The sequence below is a fragment of the Rattus norvegicus genome, chromosome 11 (genome assembly GCF_021556685.1).
Source record: "Rattus norvegicus strain SHRSP/BbbUtx chromosome 11, alternate assembly SHRSP_T2T, whole genome shotgun sequence".
Lineage (NCBI taxonomy): Eukaryota > Metazoa > Chordata > Mammalia > Rodentia > Muridae > Rattus > Rattus norvegicus.
In genome coordinates, this window is record NC_141544.1 from 89,040,261 (window position 1) to 89,052,878 (window position 12,618).

Below are 12,618 nucleotides of genomic sequence, written 5' to 3' on the forward strand. Positions count from 1 at the left end.
CCTAACATGCTGTCATTTTGTTGAGCTCCAAATCAGGAAGATAGCCAATAAGAATTTGCTGAATTCATGTGAAAGGAAAACAAGTGGCTAAAGTTAAATGTGGTTAAAAAACTATGAACTCTGTTTCAATTTTTCCCTGGAAAGAATGGGTAAACAGTCCAGGAAAGAGAAAAGGTATTGCAGAGAGGAAAACAGGAAGGGGGACAACATTTGAAGTGTAATAAATAAAATAACCAATAATTTTTTTGAATAGATAGAGTGAAGGTGACTATTGAATGGATTGCTGTGAATTTCTGTAGTTGGTCTGTAATCATTCAAGGTGTCCATGAACTTCAGTCTGGGCCACTAGTGCTTCTCCAGTGGTTGATGCCACAAAGTTGGGAAATTCAGCAAAGCAAGGGTTAAAGGAAAAAGGCAAGGCAATGTCTTCTAAATACAAAATGGGTCAAACAGGTTGAGCCTGAGGGCAAGATAGAAATATATACACGTCTCCCTTGGCATGGCAGTGCATACAGATTCTCCCTTGATTTCAGTTTCCTGCTTGGCTACACACCTTCATCACCTCTCTATCCCTCCCTCCCTTCCTTCCTCCCCCATCTGCTCTCTCTCTCTCTCTCTCTCTCTCTCTCTCTCTCTCTCTCTCTCTCCTCTCTCTCTCTCTGTCTCTCTCTCTCTCTCTCTCTCTCTCTCTCTCTCTCTCTCTCTCTCTCACACACACACACACACACACACAGCATTTCATGTATATATAAGGAACTACTGTAGGTTTATACCAAGTTTCGTGAATATTGGTAACGATTAGGTAGCTATAGATGTATCTTCCTTAATACATGGCCTTAGTTTGCTCCCTTAATCCTTGTGCTTGAGTGCCTTGATTTTTAAAATGAAGATGTTGACACCTATTTTATAGTTTTTGTTAGTTGATTTACCTATCAATATACACTATAAGCAGTAAATATAGTGTAAACTGATATAACAATGTGAGATTCTTTCTGTGTACTATGCAAGGATCTTAAATGCACAGTAATCCAGTACCTTACATTCTCACAGTTGTGTATTATAAGCAGTACCGACCATGGCACATGTGCAGATTTCTGAAGATTTTAAGGTGAGCTGGTAAGAAGATCTTCTGGAAAGAAACCTTTTGAGCCAAATGTCATGTGGAAGTGACCTACATTTGCTGTGATGGGAACAGGAAGTTACATCACACTTGAGAAACAAGATTCGGTGGTAATGTTTAGAGATATGTATGAACTTGAACATCTATATGTATTACTACTTCCTTGTCAAATACCTTCCTAAGCAAATACCCAGTAACTCAGCCCTGATGTGAAGTCACCTGAGCTCAATTATCTCTCTCCAGTTCAACATCTCTATAGCAGTTCAGACCTAAAGTTCTACCTGTCTGACTACTCTACTGATTCCTCGAGCATAACAGCGCATAAGCTAAGCTAACGCTCCCACTCAGATTATCTCCATTAAGAGGTAGCCACCATCTAACAACCAGTTAGTGCCTCATCCTAACTTCTCTACCATTTTCTATATCATGTCAGTCACGTGCTTCTTATTCACTCCCTGACGAGTAATTTGAACTCCTAACTCACAGGGATCTTATTTCTATTATCTCAGTTGTTATATATTCATATCAGGGGAATCTGTAAGATTACACACCAGCTGAATTATTCTTTCTCTGTGGATGCTACATACACCTTTATCAACCACCAGTCTTTTTTACTGGAATCAAACTTCTGTTTCAATTCTTTGGTTTCCACATTTAAATCTCTGCCTATTTACCTGCCTCTTCTGTTAAATGCTTACGTTCATATAGTTCTAATATTATCTCATTAATGTTTGTGTCCTTAGCAACAATTCTACCTGTATTCAGCAAATGCCAGAAAGGGTTCAGGGAACAAAGGGATTCTAAGTAAAGTACTCTGTAAAAGGATCAGTTTGAATATATCTTTAATAATAGGTTATTTCATTAGCTTGTAAGTTCTTTGAACACTTTGGTGACGTGTAACTCAACTTCACAGTTTCTCTTCCTTGGGTGTGACACAGTGTTTGTGAAATTAAGGTGAATTGCTCCATGAGTTTGACTTAGCATTTCTCTCATTTTTCTCTTCCTCCTATTTTATCAATAAGAGAAATTGAAAAAAACATAATCCTTTAAAAAATCTCATGTTACAGGTAATATTCACATAAGCACTACTCAAGACTCAAGAAGCCCTCTTCCAATCTCCTCTTCTACATTAGCTTAGCAAAGTCTTACTCCAACTCAATCCTGGATAAAGCCATGATTACATATAGTTATGACATATAATGCAACAACAAAATGAAGCTGACACTCGGGGACCTAGACCAAAGCTGTATCACCTCACATCCCATATGGAGGTTGTTTGCTTTCCCAGAGGACTGCATTTGGAAGGATCTCTGAGTAAGGACTGGCTTTAGCAAATGAAAGTTCCAGGCTGATGCCAAGAATAAAAAAACAGACCTTGGACATAGATGAATAGTTGAAAAAGTAATGATCTAGCAATGATCTCCCTGACCGTGACCTAAACTTGTTCCTCCAGACTTTACCCTATGAGATGTCCCCCTTGGTCATTTCTGCTCTCATCCCTTGAAGAAACCACCTACTCTGCTCTGTAAGGAATCCTGTCTATGTTCTACACACTCACACAAAGAAAAGGGAACCTTAAAATCAACACATTTCACAGAGCCATATAGTAATATGATTGACTAAAAACCAACCAAACAACTAATATTGATTAGCCATATACACAAAAATGCATGTACACACACACACACACACACACACACACACACACACACACACGGAGCACTAGTACACTAGGCTCTGGTCCCCCAATTACATTCACAAATGCTTAGACAATGTTTCAAACTCCTTTCAAAATTTGACCTTTCATGTCTTTTGAAAAATTATTTGATTTCATCTGTACATAGCCGACTAAAACAAAGTATTATGAGGGCATTGCACTTCTCTGTCACTCATAGAACCTTCTCCTTAATCACTCATTGTAAACTTCTTCCAGCAAAGGACGTTCAGAATTAAGTACCTACTGCATCAAGTCCAAGGAATAAGAGAAGGCGTGTCCCAGGAAGTGATGCATTTAATAACTAAATTACTTAGTATTTATATTAAGAAAATCCAGCCATTAATACAAAATATATATCATTTTAATGATTAAAATTTTTCTTTAAAATAAAAGGATATTCCCTTTAGAAAACTCATGAATATGCTTTTTAGTCTGGATTAACAGGCATCTTAGTAAATGTCTCTTCCATTGCTAATAATGAAAACCAGGGGTTTTGGGAAGATGTTAATTGTAAAGGACAAACGATATGATGGAAACGTGTGCCTCTCGAAGGCACTTCTGAACAAAGGGCGATCTGGTGCCCTGAAGCTGGACACTTTAGAACAAAACCTTCCCTCTGCCTCTTGACGTCTTCAGCAAGTCCAATCTTAGAGCAAGCTGGGTGGAAGCTTTATGGTGCTGGTCTTGGTTCTCACTTTGTTTTGGTTTCTTGGCTGTAAGGGGTAAAGAGTCAACCTGGGAGCTGATGTTGATGCTTTGCCTGTGGGATTGCGAAACTGGTATCACATGAAGTGCAGCAACATGATCCCTGAACAATTCAGTAGGGGCAGTAGTCGGAGCCAGGGTCAGTTTTGAAACCCTGAACCTCCGAGGACACCTGCATGAGTCCCAGGAGGACCTCTAACTTTCCCTGGGCACAGAAAGGATCGAAGGCAATTTCTCTCTGCATTACTGGGAATTAAATTCCCATCTAGCTTCTAATCACAGACATGGTGCCTCAAAGGCTCGTACATTAAGGTTCTTACCAATTTATTTATTTACACTGCACAAACTGACTTGCATAAACGTGAACATTAATGCAAGACAAGAATTCTAACGTGCCAGCAACAGAACTTACCAACAACCAAGTTTTGAATTTATACTAAACCAGTTACAACATTTTAAAGTAAAACAGACATCAAGATAAACATTTAAAAAAAAATGACAGAAAAAATGACCAATCTCCTTCTGTATGTCCATACTCTGTGTATTTGGTTTTGTGAAAATAGCTTGATTTTTCCACTAAACCTTCAGACGCTGCTGTTTTACTTTCTTTGTAGAGTGTCCCTGAACTTAAGTCATCTAGAAACAAGAGGATAGTCCAAGGGACTGTCCCCAACAATGAAGATCTCAGAATCTGAGAGGATGATAATTGAAGGCATGACATGAAACACGGTTGCTCTGAGTTCTGTGGAGCGTTTAAGTATGCTATTCCTTTGAGTGGGTAACAGTTCCGTGAGATCAGCAGGAAGGGTAGACTCGACCACATTCACTCTAGATATGAAACCACCAAGACTTCATGGAAAGAAATGGCTTTGGATGATATGACCACAGAGCCAATATGACAAAACATACTCCACACTATTCCATATTTCTCCCCCAAATATGCCAATTGCCATGTGCCTGTATAGAGAAAAAATCACGTGCACCCTCTTGCAATAAATACAATCAAGCCAAACATAAGTATTATGGTTTTTATAATATTCTATTAGAAGAAAATAACAAGAGGGAAGGGGCACATTATGGTCACATAAATATAGTATATAAATATATATAAATGGTTTCTATGAAAAAGCTATACTCTTCACGGCTAAAGAGGCATTGAACTTTTATCTGACCTTCAGGTTGTGTCTGAAGTGTTTTTAAACCATAATATGTTCTAGACACACACAGCTTTACCCACAGAGCTGACATGTGACAAGGTGCCACCTACCTTGCAGATCTCAAGGAACTTCTCACTGGTGTGCTTCATAGGATGCTCAGTGAAGGTGGCATAGGGGACCTCAGTGGACCACGGGTTCCAACGAGACAATACAGACCACCCCTCGGTGCTCCCCCAGCAAATCCTTAGGCCTTCTCCTGGTCTCCTAAAGGGAGGATATTTTTATTAGATTGACAATGTCTCTTAGATAGAATCAGCACGAAGAACGTGTTAGTGAACTGTGACCCTCCACTGAGGCTATTTCTTTTGGGGTAAGTGGTTTATCTCAAACCAAACTGGTAATGAATGTAAGAGGTGAAAAGATGGACTTGCTTTCAAGCCGGGTAGATGCAAAAGACTGTTGAGAATCCACATGGAAATGTGAGCCTCACTCAGGACAGAGACCAATAGCTGGAAATATAGATGCTGGCCTCATGTTGATGTTCTGATGAGTGGAAGAAGTAAGGAGGAAGTGTCAAACGATGGGACATGAACATAAAGATGGGAGATTCTCAGTGAGAGAGGATATGACATGAGGAGAAGCCATCACTTACTTTTTAAAAACATTTTTACATTTTATGTGCATTGGTGTTTTATCTGTATATATGTGTAAGGGTGTTGGTTCCTCTGAAGCTGGAGTTACAGACAGTCGTGAGCTACCATGTGAGTGCTGAGAATTGAACCCAGGTCCTCTGGAAGATTAGCCTGTACTCTTAAGCACTGAGGCATCTCCACAGACCCCAGAAGCAATCATTTAATCAGAGTAGTAAGCAGAAGGAAGAACTGACAGAGAAAGAACATAAGATCTGACAAATGAATAGCAGGGCATCTATGACCTTCTATGACCTTTGAGAGAGAAGAGGACAGTTCAAAATCCTTACTTTCCTAAGTCAACCACTCCTCCCTCTCCTACATCTCCTGGTCTTCTGCTTCCTGCACAAAGTCTACCAGATGAAGTTGCAGAAAAGGGCACACCAAAAGATTCTGCCTGCTTCTATCTCTAACCTAAGTCCCAATTCCTAAGGTGTCAAAGAAAGCCAATGTCTGACCTAACCTAGTCATTCGTCAAATCCAAATGTAAAAAAGTGAAATTCAAACAGGAGTAAGAAGCCTTTAGTCATGGCAGAGGAAGAGTGTGGATACACTGAGAAAACTTTCCAGTGCGTAGCATCTTAGTCATGATGTGCCCATCAGAATTTAGGGTTTGCGGTTTCAGTGGGTTCAGGATGCAGAGAGGTGCCTGATGGTTAATGAAGCCACGCTCAGGTGCTCTGCATTCAACAAGCTTTAGAACCAAGTTGGCTGTAATTCTAACCAGCTCCATGAAGCATCCCACTTGGCTCATTTCTTCTAGAAATTCAATCCTGGGATTTTGAGATTGAAAAACCAGAGCTTAATTGTGGTGCCTTCACAAAGCCGTCACTTCCTGTATTAGGGAAGGATTCCTTCAGGAATATCGAGTGTTTTCTGAATGTTTATCCATACAGAGGTGATTGTAAACAGTCCCTTGCACATGCTCACACAGCCCCACCCTCCCAATGACTGATTTTAAGCTGTGTCTTACAAAAGGAAAGAAAGAGGGAACCTGGCACAGCTCACTGCCCAGTTCTCAGGTATTTGATGATTATATTTGAAAACTGAAACTCAAGGGTTTTGTGGTACTTAATCCTTTGCCCCAAAAAGTATACAAGGAAAAAAGAAGAAAAATAAGGGAAGGAAGGAAGAAAGGAAAGAGGAAGGAAGGAAGGAAGGAAGGAAGGAAGGAAGGAAGGAAGGAAGGAAGGGAAGGAAAAATGAAAGTCTGAAGCAAGCCTCTGAATTTCCCTTTCAAACCAGCTTTTCAGATGCTCTATAGACTCTGGTCAAACCCTTGTAATTTTTTTCTTCATTTTTTTCTGCCCAGGCAATAAATCTCAAGCTTTATGAACACATGCTTGCTGGTTTATGGAGCATTCTGGCTTGAGCCAATTAAAACAACTTGCACAATAGAAATATTTACTGCTTCACATGTCAATTTAGGCACCAAGCACAATTTTGTTCGTGCAAAAGGGATGAATAAAGTCTAGCAAGATAGCTTCCCTAATGAGCCCACGTTGTCTTTTATTTAAGAAAGCCTTAAATGAAAGTCAATCATAAAATTCAAGAAGGATAATAACTTAAATATCTGATCATTTCGACCTTCCCTGGAACACTAGAATCTGTTTAAGACCCTGGGAAGAAAATATAAAATTAAATACCCCCTCCAATGGTAGCATTTAAAGTGAGCCTTGCCACAGCCCAGATCTGGGAGGATTGGGAAAGTACCATGATTGGGGTGCACTGCATAAGATTCCCAATTAATTAATAAAAATATTAAGTAGAAGGAGACATGTCTGTGGTCTCCATCTCTTCTGTTTATACCTTTGGGGAAATTATGGTGGCTCTACACACCTTTATGACCAGAAATATTTAACACAACAGTACCTTATGTTCCTAAAAGAACACTGCAAGGTAATCAAATAGAGAATGAAGCACAGCCAGACGACAATAGTCTTCCGTCAGTCAGGATTGTGACTCTCAATACAGTAGGGTAATAGACAAGTTATATTTCCCTTTCTGAACCTTTTTGTGAGTTGGGATCTGACTTATTTCTCCTTCTGAACCTTCTGAATATGTTTGTACATACAATAAAATTTATATGACCTCCACTACCACTCTTTAGTCTTTTAGGGTTTGTGACATTTAGTTATGTCAGTATCTAGGAGTAATATAGATTTCCAATCATTACACATATATCAGGGTTTAACACCTAACCAGCTGGAAGTGCAGATCCAAGAACTCCGATGCCCTCCTCCAGCACCCGTTCCCTACCCCACACACATATTTACATGCACATACATATATACATACATGATAAGTTCTTCTTTAAAAAAAAATACATGAAAAAAGGTTTGCACACTGTATGATGTTATTCAATTAACACATATTCAAAGCTTGATACATATTTTATATTTTTTATTTTATTTAATCTAGACAGTCATGTGTTTTGAACTAACTCAAGAGACATAAATGTAATTATAGGAAACAAAGAAGAGACTTAATCAGGTCATCAAGTCAAGAACTGCTAGCAAATCGTAACAAACAGGAGAAAGAAAGCTTCAGTACACAGTAAATCTCAGAAGGGTTTATGCTTGTCAAAGCCATCAGTCCCTCTCGTCCCCATGACTCTGTCCCCAGAATACTTCCCAATGCTGTGACCCTTGGATACAGTTCTTCATGTTGTGGTGACCCCCAACTATAACATTATTTTCATTGCTACTTTATACTTATATTTTTGCTTACTGTTATGAATCTTAATGTAAATATCTGATATGGAAGATATCTGATACAGCAGCCCTATAAAAGGGTCATTCAACCTCCAAAGGTGTCACAGCCCATAGGTTGAGAACTGCTGGCTTAGTGTCTATGATTCCCTAAAGTTAAGTTCTTTGAACAGAACTCTGAGTGAAAAGCTTAAGCTGGCTTTCAATTCTAATTTCTTCAGACGAAATGAATGCAGCTCCTGAACTAGCTTTTCTAATGGGTTAAGTGAGTCTCTTCAATCTGCTCAGAAGTGGTCACCTGTCCCATCCTATATGCCCTGTCTTTAGTGTCACCACTCACGTAGACCCTGTTCATGCAGTTATAGCCAATGAGGGTTACAGACCCCCATGTTCCAGAAGCAAATCAAATGATCTCTGAGCCTCCTTGGCTACCATTTGATCTTTCTAGACCAACACAAATACACACATAGAAACCTTGCAGAAGTGAAAGATTCTCCTTGAGACTTCGTTATTTCTGAGTTCTAGCTGCATTTGGCCTGCATTTCCATAGTTGTGAAGCAAGAAAGGCAATGTGGTCTTTGCTCCTGGTAAACCTCAATGTCTCCCAGAAAGAGGCCAAAATAGAGCAACAGCTTCATGAGAGAGGAAGTCACTCCAGGAGAGAGCTTGGTAGAAAGTTTGTCATGGTCAATTTTAGGACACTAGACTTCATAAGTTAGAAGGAATTTTCCAAGATGTTTTCCATGCCTTCCCCTCCCCTCCCTCTCCTCTCTCTCTCTCTCTCTCTCTCTCTCTCTCTCTCTCTCTCTGTCTCTCTCTCTGTCTGTCTCTCTCTCTCTGTCTCTCTCTCTCCACACATACACACACACACACACACACACACACACACACACAACACTAAGAACTAGAATTTTCAAAAGGCCTCAGTTGTTTTTAGACCCATGTTAATTATCTGTTTTACTCAGTGACTCACAATTCTAAAATACAGTTATCGGCACTGTCGAAAGCCGAGGCAATTACTATTTTCAATCACCACAGCAAACTGAGTTTACCTTCTACAGCAACAAAGCAAGGGCATGCAGAAGGAGTTAGTTTATTACCAAGGAACTGCACACACAGGGCCAGAGGATGATGTGTAGGAAGAAGTATGCTTTAAGTACACAAAGTAGTTCCAGTTGAATGAAAAGAAGCATCCTTTTAATCACAAGCTTTATAAGACAGGATTGAGTCTTTTGAGGAAGGCCTCCTCTCCCTCTTCCTGAACTAGGAAATATGCTCTATCAGTACTTTCTCTGGGTTAAAATTTGTACATTCCCTGAATTTGGGAGAAGCCATGCATTATTTTGCATAGGACAACACAGCCAACTTTCTGACTTCTGTTCCCATTGCTCTCCCAAGAGTCCTCTAGGCCTCCCAAGAGTCTCTGCTAAGGTGTGAGCCAAAATCTGCTCCCCAGAATGAGAAATAGCAGCTTCCATTATTACCTCGTCAGCCGCCCCTCCTTTCCACTCATCTCAAATCTCAAAGCTGTACCACAGAATTAAAAACATAGCTTGAGGCACTGAATGGAGATTTATGAGGAAGCACAGATATTAACTCTTACTCTAAACGCAGGGCGTGTGCTTGTAAGTACTGGTGAGCAAACACGGGAGGCCACAGGAGGGGTGGGGGCAGGACAGAGCAGCTCAGAACAGCACAGCTTATTTTCTTCCTGTCTCCTTTCTCCTACCTCCCAGCTTTCATTGTTAAAAAGCTGATCTTCTAGACCCACTGAAATGTTAGTCCCTTGCTTATTTAATCTGGACAAAAGCAGGGGCCGAGTTGGCATTGTGGTGGGTATTCAAGTCTCCCTTGTTCATTGAATGACCTCAGATGAAATATTTTCCATGACAAGAACCCAAAAGACGCTGGCACCGAGTCAGACAATGAGATCTACAGAATGTGTTTACATTCTCTGGTGTCTCTAGGCTGTTCCAAGCCCATAGGCAGGTGCTGCCTTTATCTACTCTCTTTGCTCACCTGGCTCCCTCCCAGAAGTTTCCAGGGCCTTGGGCTCTGTGAGATTAACCGTTTACTGGCATGGGCAACCAAGAAACTCTGTAGGTTATTAAAGGAGGGAAAAGTAAGTGACAAAGTCAGAAGCACTGCAGACTTCATAAGCAGAGTCTTGGAGACTGTGTGGTTCCATGCAGAACTTTCCAGAACCCTAGGACTCTGACAGATGGCTATCTTACTTGATGAGTTGACCAAGTAACTTCTCTCCAGGTGTTTATCTATAACACCATGGAGATGGTGGAAAATTACCTCTCAGGGTTTTGTTCTCTGTTTCCTTCCTTAAAAGGACCTGTGCTGGAAGTCCAAATTTTGTATTGTATCTGCTAAACAAGATGTCAAACAAAAATGGACACTTAATGAACACCAAAAGGCCTCTGGCAGCTGCTGAGACCTGACCTGGAGTTGGTCTTTAACTGCAGGCATACAGACCTCAAGGTATTAAATCAAAGGCACAAATCAATTAAACTGAGTGAATTATCACAAAAAGGGTCACCAAGGGCTTTGTGGGTGTCCCACTCTGATGGTCCTTAAAGTCCTTACAAAGATTGTCTATCTGCTTGGAACAACTGTGTCTGACCAGTTGAGTCAGTCAGTAGCTGAGGGGAAGAAGACTAAGTCCCCCAAAAGGGGTTTACCCCAAGTTTTTATGATTCATAGTGTTAAAGTGTGCATATGAATGAGATTGTCATATTACGCCTATATGCAATGCTACATTTTAGAATAATAAGCTTCCTAGACCAGCCATCAGCTAAACTGGAGTAGTGGTTTGGACCTGGGTACTTTTCTGAGTCACTATTTCTCTTCTTATAAGATAACGGTAACTACATTAGATCATCTGTGGGGGAGTTCTAATGTATAGCACTTCTTACCCACCAGGAGCAAAGGGTTGCTTCCTTTTGCACTCTGTTTAAATGACATGAAAGTATGACTTTTTTTTTTAAATTCAGAACTTATGAGGGTAGATATTTTTAGAAGGAAGTTATTCTAAATATCATCCACTTATTGTCTTAGATTATACTAAAAATAACTAAATCTTTCACGACTTAATAAAAGTTGTCCCAGTCCCCACATGTTTTGGCCAAGAAAGGATTTACTGTTCATCACTTATGTTCCATTACTCTTGACTCCTTAATGCTACAGAAACAGAGACTGGACTCTGCAAGGCTCCCCTGGTTATACTGAGATCTCACAGGATCTGCATGCTCTCGAGCACTTCCCTCTATGAAAGTAGCTGCCTGCCGACTGCCAAAAGGGTCTAAGCAATGCTCAACCGCTAAGTTTATTGGTTGTGTGTCCTAATACCATCCAGGGCTGTTTTCTGTCATTATCAACACGTTACTCCAGACTGTCGTTTCTCTTCTTCTAGCTCGATTTTTCAAACTATTAACATGAGAACTAGTTACTATTACTACTGGTCACAGGCAAATGGTTAAATAAAAATATCCTTCTCATCAGGCCATTTTCTCTAATGGAAATGCATGTTTCACAGGAAGAATCGGAGTTTCTCTGGGACCATTGAAGTGGAGAGCTAATCCAGCTGACAGTGATGCTAAAAGACAAAATTTACAATTCTTTTAGAGTTGAGCATTTGCATGGCCTATTTGGAGTCTGTATCTGTCATGCTGGCATTAAAAATGATGCCTGGGATTAGAGATAGCTCAAATGGTAAAGTGATTTGAGCTGAAACCTTGAAGCCCTGGCTTTGGACTCCCCAGAACCCACCAAAAAGGCTAAGTGGGGCCACATGAACCTGTAATCATAGAGCCATGGGCACAGAAACAGGAGGACCCCTGGAGCTGTTTGACCATCTACTGTCCCCAAATCAGTGAGTTCTAGATTCATTGGAAGACTATCGCAAAAGGAGAGGTGAAATGTGAGAAAAGAAGACAGCTGACACCAGTCCCTGGCTTTCACATGCTCGAGCAACACATGTACCATCCATAAACACATCACAAGCATACACAGACATAGATGACCATCAGTCAGTCAGTCAGTCAGTCAGTCAGACAGACAGACACACACACACACACACACACACACACACACACATCTTTTTACTGATGAGACTAGCATCAGATTTTGTCACATTTAGAGTCATAGTCTAGCAAACCCTGACATTGTCATTCTCTGGACAACAAGCCTGGTATTCTGTAATGCCTTCAAGTGTTTTAGAGTGTTATTCCCATAATATGTAACTATTACTTCAAATAAACATTCGTATTTGCTGATCTATTTTCTTAAGAACAAGAGAGTGTCTCTGGATTCTATTGTAGTGTGAATTCAGAGAAAGAAACGAGCTCTGACAGTGCAGCCTAGGGAAGAAGACTCCAGTCTGTTACTGCTTACTCATTGAAAACGCATACCAAATCCTACACAAGTTCTTTAAAGCTGCATAGCTCCCAAGAAATCCATACTGGGCTTTATAAAAGAGGTGCTGGTTGACAGAAAGACAGAAAAACTGAGA

General features: G+C 40.4%; 1 protein-coding gene across 1 annotated transcript in view; it reads right to left on the minus strand.

The window, feature by feature from the left end:
- The window catches only part of Tprg1 (tumor protein p63 regulated 1), a 127,510-nt gene that overhangs the window by 3,777 nt on the left and 111,115 nt on the right, over positions 1-12,618 (minus strand). The window contains 1 exon segment of the mRNA NM_001108320.1: positions 4,810-4,963. Coding sequence (NP_001101790.1) covers positions 4,810-4,963 — 154 coding nt within the window.